The following is a 13,878-nucleotide window of genomic DNA, read 5'->3' on the forward strand; positions in this document are numbered from 1 at the left end:
GATGGATTGGCTTGTGTCTCTCCATTCCGTGCTTCCCTGCAGGCTTAGTGTCCTGGCTAAAGCTTTACAGCCATGGTTTTTAGGCAGACGTGCAAACTGCCACGAGCTACTGAAAAGCTAAGAGCACTAAACCCTTCTCTCAGCTGTTTGAGCTCTTCTCCCAACCCGGTCCACTCCTAGTGCAATCCTGAGGCTTGAATCAAATGGAAAACTCCAACATATAAACATAACTTTTATTGCACACGGCGCTGGGTTTTTTCATAGAAAAAGGTATTAACACATAAGCATTTGCAAATCAAAGCAACTCCTGTTGTTTTCAGAACAGTAAACAGCATGCAATGTCTTTGAGAATTTGCTTTTCAAAACCACCAATAATATCAGGGGGGAAAATTGCTGAGTCTCTTTGTGCTCCTTTCAAAACAATGTGAAATATAAGATCACATATATATATATATATATTTTAAATCTGTAACATCAAATTCTTTGTGCCCTGGCTTCTTTTTCAGTTCTGGAGAAGAAGAAAATAGTTTCATTTATACAAAAGAGTTCATTATGTACAAGAGCTTATTTTATTTCAATATAAATAATGCAGGAAACCAGCAGTTTCTTTTAAATTGGTTTTCTAGTTTCCTACACAAGAGTGTAGGATTTGGAGTACGCTCCAGCCCCTTGTTTTTGAGATCTCCCTATACCGGATGTGCTCATTTCTAGTAAAGAGTCTCTAGAGCCTCCCATCTTGGTGTGTGTGGGCATGCGTGGCTCAGCGCTGGCGGCAGGAGCGGGATCGGCGGCAGGAGCAGAAGCGGCAGGAGCAGAAGCGGAGTTTGCTGAGACAGGCATGGTGAGTGTTCTTTGAGGTAAAGTAGTTGTGGAGGAGCCTGGGTGTGGCAGGCCCAAAGGCTTGCTGCCTGGGTCTAGCGTCATATGCCTCGCTTGCGTGTGATAAGCCCTGGCTAGGTTTCGGATGGAGGCTTCCCTGGGTGGGACCACTGGACAAGGATCGTGGATGTCAGGCTTGCGGAAGAATGCTTCTGATTTCATGTACAAAGGAAGGTTGCAGTAATCGCCTGCAGGGAACAAAGACAGAGGTAAGGTGCTCGAAACGCCTAGCAGTTTCGCACAGAGTGCGGGAAGCAAGAGTCACGACTGACCCCCGCGTGTGCCTGACAACAAGCACCCGTTTGTCTTTCGCTCTTCACAGGTCTCCTCTTTCTACACAGGCACAAATGGTTTGTGGTGTGTGCTTTCACGCCAGGAACCTTGCTCTGCCTTTGCGCTTTTCTTATCAGGATCAGAGAGGAAAGATCCCTGTTCTTTATGTGCGTCACGATTTGATACTCTCCTCTCTGAGGATGATAAAGGACCCATGCTATAAAAAGAGGAAGTATCTAACGTATGGCTGCCCAGTAACGGTGAGGAGACCCTAAGGAAAAGTAGCGTTGTCAGGAGGAAAGCGAAGGTTGAGACCTGAGGGGCCTCTGCTGCTGAAATGCAACTGCAATAGTGATGGGGGAAGAAAGATGCTGGAGTTTAGTTTTGTTTGCTGGGACTGGAGTCCCGTTCCGCCCAGGGGCTTCGTGGCTGAGGTTCGAGAGGATCATTTCCTTCTCGCTTCCCCCAGCCCAGCAGCTGTCAGTGGAGGGGTGGAGAGAAGGAAACCCATGCCTCACGGGAACATCACTGCAAAGGCAGAAGAGGGGTCTAGGACAGTAGGTGACCCTTCCTGAGACGAAGTAATGTAAATGCAGGGGGCTCCTATACAGATCACAGCAGATTCAGGCCTGGTGAATGCTAACGGTGGAGTGATGGTTATAAGATTAGAGAATTCATTTCTGGGCCCGGGTTGGTATTATCTTGAGTTCAGCACCCGAAGGCATCCATAGCTCACTCACAAACAGGTAAAATGGAAAGCTGGCCACCATCTCTCAGCAACTTGGAATGGCACGAGCCCTAGAGGGAAAAGCGTTGCACAGAGCTAGCAAGGCAGCAACAGCGTCCATAGGATCCAAAGGTCAGTCCCTAAATGCACAAGATAAAGGGGAGAGTGCTGTCCTGGTGGGGGTGGGAAGCTAGTGGCTTATCTAGCCCAGCTCCCTGTGAATGCAGGGTTGAGTCCATCCACTAACAATTAATAAGACTCTGTGAGCTATCAATCGGGATAAACCTCTGGTGGTGAGATTCACCTGTGTCCCCACTCAGCCAAACCAAATCATTTACTCTTCTAGGGTCCAATTCTCCAAATATTTACGGATGGGGGAGTAATATCTGCAGAGTCCCCTTGAGCTCACAGAAGGTGGGGGATCGTGGGTGGCAGCGTTTGCAGGACTGAGCCCTTAACCTTGCCGCATCAGTGGACTGCTCCTTAGAATTTCAGGAGTGAGGACTGAAAGCAGCACCCAATGCATAACGCCACAAACAGTAAATTACCAGGGATCATCTGTGAATAATAATCCTTATAACAGACATGTAAGGCTAGTAGGGAGAAAGGAAAGTGGGCTTAGTGAGCATTGATCACAGCGTGAACCTGAAGGCTCTAAGGTAGCTGCTGGAAAGGATTATGTAGGTGTGCGCAAGCTAGAGGACAGCAACGGGGTCAGTGGCCCTTGACTCCTCTCGAGAGCAGAAGCTCTGTCTAGTTGTCATCCATGCTTCAGTTTGTCCTTAGAAGGGCCGAGAGCGTAGTGGGGTAAAACTGATACGACACGTTCTGTGGTAAGTAATCGCTTCCCTCTCCGAGCTCATGAGCCCTTAAAGCCTGGGAAATAGGGATCAAACTCTTGTGTAAAATAAGCCTTGTTTTTTGTTGTAGCTACCAAAAGAATCGTGGAACAAAAATGGAGGAGACAGTAGCAGCAAATTTAGGTGAGCGCTCACATTGCAGATGTGGCCAAACACAGCAGGGCTGCTTGAAGATGAATCCCGAGGAAGGCCGTGTGCGCGCTCTACGGGATGACAGTGCCGTACTGGGACCTCAGGGGCTGCAGTAGCCACGCTGCAGCCTCGCTCCTGCATGGGTGACGGGGGCGCTCTTAGCCAGCGAAAGGATACTTACTCTTGTTAGCTCTGTGAGGGATGGGCACCGCCACGTTCTTGCCTCTGTCGCTGTCCTGCGGCTTGGGCGGGGAGGCGGTGAACCTGCAGATGCCTGGCTCGGACGGGGTGCTCATGGAGGTCATGCTGTCTGCGTTCTCATTGGTCCCTGTGGTCATTTGGTCGGAAGAGCTATCTGAGATGAAGCACTCTGTGATCTCGAACTTGGCATGCTGCAATTGCTCCTCGAGCTTGGCGTGCTCATAGGCCCGTGCCAGCTCCTCGTAGGTGGATGAGGCGCTCTCCGTAGACACCATGCTGTTCCGCCCTTTGTCTGAAAACAAGGTAGGCAATCAGATCCGGGACGGGGAGGCACGGGTGTAGAATGCCGAGGGTACAGCTGTTTAAAATGGGCTGATTTTGACTAAATTTTCCTTTGAAACAACCATATTAAAATGAAGCAGTCTGCATTTTTTTCCAAACTTTATATTTTAATATAAAAACCCACACCACACGTTAAAATATTTGTGTAGGGTTTGTATGTATCCTTATTGGTGCATATGTTTTGTGTTAAAAACAAGTGTGTCAATTTGTGTATTGTATGTATGTTTCAAACTATGTGCTGTGTATTTATGTAACCAAACAAGAGACACGCATCTTTCTGCGTATTGTATACAGAAACAAAACGTCAAAATTCGATGTGGTGTTCTCTGTTAGCAAGCTTTTGCCTTGTGAGGGGCAAAGTCACTTAGTGGATGGGAATGTGTCCGTCAGTCACGCTGCCCACTGCTGCGTGCCCCAGCCACTAATGATACTGAGGCTGCAGAGCAGGGTGGATACAAATCTAATCTATGATTTCAAACAAACAGAATTGTTTGTTTGAGGGGAAAAACCTATCTAAAGAAAGAAAATTTTAGTTGAGTTAAGATACATTATAGCTCAAAGGTAGATAGATAGAGATCTATCTCATCATGGAATAGGGATTATAAATTCTAATTCTATAGTATGAGAATATATATTCATGTAATGTTTAAGAAAAGTGTTGTAGATCATAGATGAGGGACCCAATCTTATGGGGTTCCAGGGGCTTCCATATGGATTATTTAGGTTAATCTTTCTTATCTAATCTACCTGTGATGTTGACGACAATCTGTAACTGTGTCGATCACTGTTATATATTTGCAGCAAATATTGTCTAAAGGTTGTCGTGTAAGGGGTCTAGGTTATGCTGTGTGTATCTATCAATCAATCAGTTTTGTAGTTAAAGTTGGTTATGAATATTGGCTCTAGACTGTCTGTACTTCAACCTTATGCTCTGCTTCTGGGCGATACCCCAGACAAGTTGGTGTCAGCTCTGCCTAGCCTGCTGGATGGCCCCCTGAGGGCCATCAGCTATACAAGTGACCCATTGAGAGAAGGCAGATAGATATGCCTTGTGACTTGGCGAAGTATGCAGGGCCTTGCCCATGTGACTCCAAACTTGATTGTGCTGTAATTTCCCACAGTACGAACGAAGAGGCGTTCTTACACCTGGAAAAGACTATAAAAGGCCGATGCCTCATCTCCACCTTGTCTTCGATCCTGCTTCTTACCGCTGGAGGGACTTTGCTACAAATGGAAGCTCTACACAAAGGACGGATGACCCATCCCAGCTGTGGATAGACTCCAGAGACTTGATTTGAACTTGCAGTTTATTCTATCACAGCTACAAGCCTGAAGCAAGAACTTTGCCATTACTGTATGTAATTGATTCCATTTAACCAGTTGTAGCTCTCATCAATATCTTTTCCCTTTTCTAAATAGATCTTTAGATTCCAAAGGATCGGCAACAGCGTGGTTTGTGGGCGAGATCCGATTTGTATATTGACCTGGGTCTGGGGCTTGGTCCTTTGGGATCGAGAGAACCTCTTTTTGTTTACTGGGGTCTTAGTTTTCATAACCATCTGTCCCCATAATGAGTGGCACTGGTGGCGATACTGGGAAACTGGAGCGCCTAAGGAAATTGCTTGCGTGACCTGGGTTTTACCCCACTGGCTAACCACAAGTCTTGTCTGGTTGGTTGGTTTGGTTTGCCTTAGAGGTGGCAAAACCCCAGCCTTTGGCTCTAACTGACTTGCTTGAAGCAATTTGTTCTGAATTGGCACTCTCAGTTGGGTCCTGCCAGAACCAGCATTGGTGCACTATGCGACGGGGCTCTGTCTAGAAGATACCATCAGGGATGCTTAGTTTTGCAGTTCTCAAACTGTAGATTTGTGCCTCCAGAGATAATCTGCTTGTGCACAAAGAAATAGAGGGGAGAAAAAAATGACAGACCTCAACTCTATCATCCCTCTGCAAATTGGTGTACACAGAGTCAATCCCTAACCTCTCTCAGAAAGTTCAATTAACAGCAGATTGTTGAGGGTGGAATAGATCTGGACAAAGAGAAGGGAGGGATGGGCAGCAGAAGCAACAGTTACGCTATTCGGGCAGCATAGTCTGGAAGTGTTGAGGTCTTTCTGAGTGTAGTCTTCACTGATTTGAGATCTACTGTACCATCCTCTCGCTAGAAGGGAAAACCTGCAATGCCGGGAGACTGTAAGAGAGATTCAGTTTGGGGTTATTGTAATGAAGTTCCTCTACCTGTGGACAAGACAGGCGTGTATGTGAAATGCAAGGCCTGCTTGCCTCACTGAAACAACATCACAAGAAGAGGGCCTCATCCTCCCTGATTGAACTAGCCTCATTATCCCTAGCCTGATTCTTGCTTGAATAGTTATACCTGCCTGTGGAAAGGTCCACTACACGCATCCGACGAAGTGGGTATTGACCCACGGAAGCTCATGCTCCAATGAGTCTGTTAGTCTATAAGGTGCCACCGGACTCTTTGCCGCTCTCCTGAGAAGTGTTTCTTCTGAGGCAGAAGCTGTGTTGAAGATGATGAAAGGAACATGCAGGATCTTCAGGTTGGTCAACTTTTCTCTTTCATATTTCTTTTGTAAGGACTGCCTGTCTTCCTTCTGGACTATTCTTGAATTCTTGTGTTTGAGCAAACAATATAGTTATGCTAAAGGTGAAATTGTAAAAAGAAGATCTGTCTAGTTCAGTGGTTTGTTGCCTAAAATGATTGATAGTACCAGAAAGTAGTACTGAGTGTCAGTGAATGCAGTGACTAACACTAAGTGATAAGCTATTACCAGCAGGACAGTGGGGTGGGAGGAGGTATTGTTTCATGATCTCTGTGTGTATATAATGTCTGCTGCAGTTTCCACGGTATGCATCCGATGAAGTGAGCTGTAGCTCACGAAAGCTCATGCTCAAATAAATCGGTTAGTCTCTATGGTGCCACAAGTCCTCCTTTTCTTTTTGCGAATACAGGCTAACACGGCTGTTACTGTGAAACCTGTCACTAAATGATTATGATGATAATTAATAAAGAACTGCATTGACTTATGTTGGTGAGGAGAATCTGTTAACATCCAGGATTCTGAAGCCTATCCACCTTTGAGATCACCATCATTTCCTATTGTGTCAGAGTTGTCTGCCAATGGTAGTGGTTCAGCCAGATCATACGTGTCACATAGCCACAGTATATCCTGTGTAGCAAAAGGCAAGGATTTTCAATGGTCCAGAAGCAACCATAGATAAGTTTGTGAGAAGACTCTGCAGATCACAAAAAGAGGTAGGTAAGCGATGAAACCAATTGTCCGGGTTGGTTATGCCACAAACTCTCCTTTCTGTAGGATTGAGAACTCACACTTTGTTAACATGGTTCAGTCAGTAAGAGAGACTGGGATACGGTCTGTGGAAAAGAGCAGATGTTGCAAGCAAATTGCTGGATACTGTGTCTGAAAGAGAAAGCGATCAGTGTGCGAAAGGTCTAGAGGGTGAAATTGATTTTAGTTATAAGCTGGGGACGCATCAAGTAGAAGTAACGGAGGAGGAGAGGGACCTTGGAGTATTGGTTGACCACAGGATGACTATGAGCCGCCAATGTGATATGGCCGTGAAAAAAGCTAATGCGGTCTTGGGATGCATCAGGCGAGGTATTTCCAGTCGAGATAAGGAGGTGTTAGTACCGTTATCCAAGGCACCGGTGAGACCTCACCTGGAATACTGTGTGCAGTTCTGGTCTCCCATGTTTAAGAAGGATGAATTCAACCTGGAACAGGTACAGAGAAGGGCTACTAGGATGATCCGAGGAATGGAAAACCTGTCTTACGAGAGGAGACTCAAGGAGCTTGGCTCGTTTAGCCTAACCAAAAGAAGGCTGAGGGGAGATAGGATTGCTCTCTATAAATACATCAGAGGGATAAATACCGGAGAGGGAGAGGGAGAGGAATTATTTAAGCTCTGTACCAACGTGGACACAAGAACAAATGGATATAAACTGGTCATCGGGAAGTTTAGACTAGAAATTAGACGAAGGTTTGTAACCCTCAGAGGAATGACGTTTTGGAATAGCCTTCCAAGGGAAGCAGTGGGGGCCAAAGATCTATCTGGCTTTAAGATTAAACTCGATAAGTTTATGGAGGAGATGGTACGATGGGATAACATGGTTTTGGTAATTAACTATTCATGGTAAATATGGCCTGGGGTGGGATCTGAGTTACCCAGGAAAGAATTTTCTGTAGTATCTGGCTGGTGAATCTTGCCCACATGCTCTGGGTTTAGCCGATCGCCATATTTGGGGTCGGGAAGGAATTTTCCTCCAGGGCAGATTGGAAGAGGCCCTGGGGGTTTTTCGCCTTCCTCTGTAGCATGGGGCACGGGTCACTTGCTGGAGGATTCTCTGCTCCTTGAAGTCTTTAAACCACGATTTGAGGACTTCAGTAGCTCAGACATTGGTGAGAGGTTTTTTGCAGGAGTGGGTGGGTGAGATTCTGTGGCCTGCGTTGTGCAGGAGGTCGGACTAGATGATCATAATGGTCCCTTCTGACCTAAATATCTATGAATCTATGATGGGTGGAGCAATGGCCACAATGATCCTATTGTATTTGCTTGTGTGACAATGGAAGTGGGGAATGTCTTCCTTACAGAGGCTTTGGGAAATGCCCACAAAGCAGCATACTTCCAAGTAGCAGCAATGAAAGCGGTCTCACACTGTGCAAAACGGTCAAATGGCTAGTATGCAGCTTGGTCACAGATGCTGCTGCAACCGTATCTGCGATTGGAAGAGTCCCAAGCTAACAACATGTGGTTGTAGTGCTTGGTTGATGCACTTCCTAGCCAAAGGCTGGAGTGTTGTATTGGGAGGGAGGGAGGGTCTCCAGGTGAAGGAGGAGTGATTGATGATGTGGCCTTGGGGAAAGTGTGTATCTGTGTGTGTGGGGGGGGGGGGGGGTGCCTGCAGCTTGGCTGACAGGTGCCGTGGGCTCAGATTGATTGTTTGGGGGGTGTGAATGCTGAGCCTAGTGGTGTGGTGGGCAAGGCTGTGCGCAATAAGCCTGTTAGCACCCACCAATCCCTGCTCAGGGGGTGGGGCCAGCAGGACTCTAAGAAGCTGGCCCCTAAGCGACCAGAGGAGCGTGCGAACAGGGATGGCTAACAGGGGAGTTTCGCAAGGGAGTTTAGCTGGGGAGGTGGAGGGGGCCAGAGCCCTCCAGGCCCACTGCAGCCAAGGGATGGGGTGCTTTGCCCCAGGACACCTGCTGCAAACAGCAGGCAGGCCCACTGCCTCTGTCATCTCCCAGAAGGAAGGTGAGTGAGCAATCAATCAGTCAGCTGCTGGGCCACATCGGCCATATCACCCAACTGGAAGAGGAGGTTCAAGGGCTGAAGAACCCAGGACCAAGCCTGCACTGCCAAAGAGAACATGAAGATCCCCTGGACGGACCGACATCAGGATACACTCCAGCAGGCACAACCTTCTGAAGAGGCAGAGCAGGCTGCCTAGCAGGGACAGAACAACAGTGACGACAATTGGCAGCATGTGACTTCCAGAAGCAGACAGACCAAGAGCAAAGCATCTCTGCACCAGCACTGCACATACAGGTGAGCACCCAGTTTCATGTTCTCTCCCCAGGTCCTGATGCTGAGACAGCTGAGGGAAGGGAGCAGGAGACTCCACCAATCAGAAGGGATGGGGGTTTCACAACCACCACGCCCAAGAGGAGGCAGCAGGTGAGGATGGTCAGGGACTCCCTCCTAAGGGAGACTGAGTCATCTATCTATCTGCCATCCCATCCAGGAAAGCCAAGAACTGTGCTTTGGAGACAGTCATCTCATCTCCCACAGTCTTCTGGCCAGCAAGTTAGAGGTATGGGCTGGAGGAATGGACTAAAAGATGCAAAGAAAGCCAGCTAGATCCTCAGGCTCAACAGGGAGTGATCAATGGCTCCATGTCTAGTTGACAGAGCGCCCCAAGGGTCGGTCCAGTGGCCAGTTTTGTTCAACAAACATCTTCAGTAATGATCTAGAGGGTTGCACCCTCAGCAAGTTTGCAGGCGTGGCAGATACACTGGAGGGTGCAGATAGCATACAGAGGGACCTAGACAAATTGGAGGAGTGGGCCAAAAAGACATCTGATGACATTCAACAAGGACAAGTGCAGAGTCTGGCACTGCTACACACTAGGCAGCAGTTCTGCAGAAAAGGACCTGGGGTGACAGTGGACGAGAAGCTGGATATGAGTCAGCAGTGTGCCCTCGTTGCCGAGAAGGCCAATGGCATTTTGGGCTGTATAAGTAGGGGCATTGCCAGCAGATCGAGGGACGCGATCGTTCCCCTCTCTTCGACATTGGTGAGGCCTCATCTGGAGTCCTGTGTCCAGGTTTGGGCCCCACACTACAAGAAGGATGCGGATAAATGGGAGAGAGTCCAGCAGAGGGCAACACAAATGATTAGGGGACTGGAACGCATGACTTCTGAGGAGAGGCTGAGGGAGCTGGGATTGTTTAGTCTGCGGAAGAGAAGAAGGAGGGGGGATTTGATAGCTGCTTTCAACTACCTGAGAGGGGGTTCCAAAGAGGATGGTTCTAGACTATTCTCAGTGGTAGAAGAGGACAGACCAAGGAGTAATGGTCTCAAGTTGCAGTGGGGGAGGTTTAGGTTGGATATTAGGAAAAGCTTTTTCACTAAGAGGGTGGTGAAACACTGGAATGCGTTACCTAGGGAGGTGGTGGAATCTCCTTCCTTAGAAGTTTTTAAGGTCAGGCTTGACAAAGCCCTGGCGGGGGTGATTTAGTTAGGGATCAGGTCCTGCTTTGAGCAGGGGCTTGGACTAGATGGGGTTCCTTCCAACCCTGATAGTCTATGATTCCCTCAGCCTCTCCTCATAAGTCATGCGTTCCAGTCCCCTAGTCATTTGTGTTGCCCTCCGCTGGACTCTCTCCCATTTATCCACATCCTTCTTGAAGTGTGGGGCCCAAGACTCCAGATGAGGCCTCCCCCAAAGGGAACTGCAGTTGTTTGTTTAGTCTGCAGAAGACAAGAATGAAGGGGGATTTGATAGCTGCTTTCAACTACCCAAAAGGGGGTGGATCTAGATTGTTCTCCATGGTAGCAGACAACAGAATGAGGAGTAATGGTCTCAAGTTGCAGTGGCAGAGGTTTAAGGCTCATAGTAGGAATTACTCTTTCACTAGGAATTTAGTGGTGGAATCTCCTTCCTTCAAGGTTTTTAAGGCCTGGCTGGGATGATTTAGTTGGGGGTTGGACTAGATGCCCTCCCAACCCTGATAGTTTACGATTCTAAGTGGCAAAATACTTCAGTAACAACCCCTTAGCTTGGTTCCTCCCACTCTTTTCAGAGCAGGTGCTGCGAACTCCACCACAAGATGTGCAGTGGAAGTCACTCAGTAGTGGACTGTTTGTTTGGAGCACTGGCCTAATCACATGACAGTTTGTGAGCAAAATCCTGACTGACAAACACAGATGATGGCACCCTCCCAGCCAAAAGCAGGCATCAGAGAAATGTGGCAGACGCTGAGTGCCCTGGAGCTATTTCTGTAGCCTTGAACAAAATGCAGGGAAATTAAATAAATACGTAAATACCTGTTTTCATTTGGAAGGAACTGAGTGAGATCTTAAAAAGAGAAATATGAAATGACAGAGTTAAGTTTCAAGCATTAGAAACCCAAATGGGACAAGCACGATCTCCAGCTCCTTTTCTTGCTAATAGTTTCAGTACCACAGTCAAACCCAAACTGCTGAGGAGGAGGAGTTGGCTATGACATGGACATCCAGCAATCAATCAGCCCTCCAATAATAATAAACTTCAGAGCTAAGTGTGAACCATTCAAACAATAGGTTTGCTGCTGAGGTTTTACAGAAAGTCACGTAAGCAAACACTTGGATTCAGAGACTGTGGAAGAAAGTGATCATCTCACTTAGCAGTAGCTTCTTCTGCCAGTGTAGAAAGAATAGTTCCTTCCTTTCGACCAATCCGTTCCAAACTGAGAAATCGTTTGGGAGCCAAAAAAGCAGGTTCGTCTTTGTCAGATTATGAACAAACAGGAAAATGAAGGTGAAGACGATCAAGTTAGTTAGCTGCAGAAGCCAATATCTTAAGTAAGTTTCTCATGTTGACCTGCCTGACAGTCAATTTAAATATCTGGAGTGCGAGTTTGTTGAACTAAAGAAAGCCAGAAAATTAACTAACTATTTATTTGAGCTTACTGTCATTTAACTATATGCTTGTTTTGCTACATTATTATATGGTTGGTTGGTTGGTTGTTTGCTGTTAAATAAATAAAATATTTAAATGTCTGATGTTGCTGATGTTCTCCTCCTCATACAGCATGGAAAGAAAACCCTCCAAATATTAATGATTAACCGATTGAACGGGAGATAGATCTTTCTGAAGTCATTCAGACGTAAACTGCTTCAATTACCTTTGGTAAATGAAATAACCAATCAATCATTCGTTTTCTGAGATAGATAGATAGCTGTAAAACTCATCTGAACAGTTTTCAAAATAAATCACTTTACAGTGTGTATCTTCTAAAAATGAAAACTACATTGATCTCTGAAGAACATGAATTCAGGTTAGACCAAGAATGCACTTTTATGTAGAAATCCATGATTAAATCAAGTCTTGAAATCAAATCCACCCCACTGCAGAGTATGCGCTGCCTGGACTCTGAAGAAAATGGCAGGGGGCTTTCTGGGGATACCCTGGGCCATTTCCTGCTGGAGACATGGTAGAGGGTGGCTGAGGCAGAAGCTGCTCCCAGGAGCGAGTGAGGGGGTAGCTGAGCCTCTGGTTTTTCTCTTACTCTCCTAGGTGTACCAGCTGCCTGGCCTTTCCCTGGGGCAGTGGTGATCGCCGCCACCACCGCATTCCCCATCCTGCTGACTCACCCGTGTCCTGAGACAAACTGGCGCTGTAGCTGTCACTCTCTGTGACCGTAATTCCATGCTGGGATCCCACGGTCCTCCAGTCAGATGTAAGAGTACGTGCAGGAGTAGATGCCTGGCATTTGGTGAGAGTCCATTGGCTGGAGTACCTGTTCCGGGTGCTGTGGGCGGATTTCACGCTCTTCCGGGAAACTGGGTCTGAAGCACGAAAGTTACACAACACGGTCAGGTTTGTCCTCTGAGAAAGATGTGCTCTCACGAGGCAAACAAACACAGAGCCTTCCCGCGACCCACCGCTCTGCAGATGGGCATGTGTGTCTACAGCTAGACACGGGCAAACGCAGATGTCTGTCTGTGTATATTGCTCGGCGTCTGTCCACCGACAGACGCTTGTGCCTGTCGGCTACCAGCCCTGACCCATATGGGGTACTAAGGGGTAACTAACTCATCAGCTAGAAAAAGTTGATGGCTGGCACATATGTCGTGGTCATCACCAGCGTGGATGTTTAAACGTTCTCATTGGGCATCCAATCTGTAAAAATCAAAAAAAGAGCCATAACTGGTGGAAAATTGGCAGAAAGCTTCCAAATGCAATTGATAATGCAACCAAGTACTCAAACTAGTACTTTGGAAAACGCTTCGCTCCAGGTGATATGAGATGTGCTTTTTTGTCTTCCATTAGAGCAAGAGTCTGTACTCACCTGGATCACATGGTACAAACATCAAAATATTTGTCATTATTTGTAGAATGGACTGATTTGAGAAACTCTCTGTCTGTCTGTTTTTACAAAGTTATACAGATATTTAGAGTCCCTGCCTCCTCATTATAAAGCATACATTGTCGGGGTTATCTGCTCAGTGGGAGACAGAAGAAGAAGAAGATAATTACAGTGGTACCATGTATGCTTTAGCCTTACTTATCCCTAATCCATGTACGCTATTTACATAACGGTCATAACTCTTAGCAGAAGGTCTTGTGTGCATAACAAAATATGACCATGTACTCTTATGTAATCCCTACATGTCACTATGAGCTACTGAATGTCTAATGTAACACCCCTTTGAGCTAGATGGAGTGCCAGTAATTTGCAAATAGTTGAAACATTTTCACTCCCCCGTAGAATCTGTCTGATGTTTGCTCAAGGCGCTCGTCCCTGTCTCAGTCACATGCAGCATTTGTTGTACAGGTGCTCTCACAGCCACCCTGCACAACGGGGAGGGTGGCTTCCTGGAGCAGGTGACAGCACCAGGCTTATAAATGACAGGGTGCAGTTAGGTTACCGACACACACCACGGCTGGTATTTCACACTTGTTCTTGGATGGGAAGAAATCGCTTTTCTTTGGCGGGAAAATGAGCCATATTCACGTAGAACATATCACTGTGGCCTCCCCTGATGTGACCCACCCAAAGCTCCAACGCCCCGTAATCCAAGCAGTATTAGATTTTCGCTTTCGTTCTATGCAGCTATGCTTCCTCTATGCAGAGGAAGACGACAGCTGCCAACAGCCACCTGGGAGGGACACACGGGCTGCAGTAGCATTTTTGTTTAGAGCGCTTTGCACATTTT

General features: G+C 47.0%; 1 protein-coding gene and 1 long non-coding RNA gene across 2 annotated transcripts in view; one reads left to right on the top strand and one right to left on the bottom strand.

Moving 5' to 3' along the window:
- Positions 1 to 219: 219 nt before the first annotated feature.
- DSCAML1 (DS cell adhesion molecule like 1) overlaps positions 220 to 13,878 on the bottom strand; it is a 336,815-nt gene continuing 323,156 nt past the window's right edge. Inside the window, exons 31-33 of the mRNA XM_048827440.2 lie at positions 12,313 to 12,507; positions 3,053 to 3,364; positions 220 to 1,067 (exon numbers count right to left, since the gene is read on the bottom strand). Coding sequence (XP_048683397.1) covers positions 631 to 1,067; positions 3,053 to 3,364; positions 12,313 to 12,507 — 944 coding nt within the window. The 3' untranslated portion in view covers positions 220 to 630. The remainder of the gene's footprint in view (positions 1,068 to 3,052; positions 3,365 to 12,312; positions 12,508 to 13,878) is intronic.
- LOC142069778 (uncharacterized) lies at positions 8,450 to 13,432 on the top strand. Its single transcript, XR_012665733.1, has 2 exons — positions 8,450 to 9,003; positions 12,236 to 13,432. It is a non-coding gene; the product is annotated as an uncharacterized LOC142069778 (long non-coding RNA).

The sequence above is a fragment of the Caretta caretta genome, chromosome 22, assembly GCF_965140235.1.
Source record: "Caretta caretta isolate rCarCar2 chromosome 22, rCarCar1.hap1, whole genome shotgun sequence".
NCBI lineage: Eukaryota > Metazoa > Chordata > Testudines > Cheloniidae > Caretta > Caretta caretta.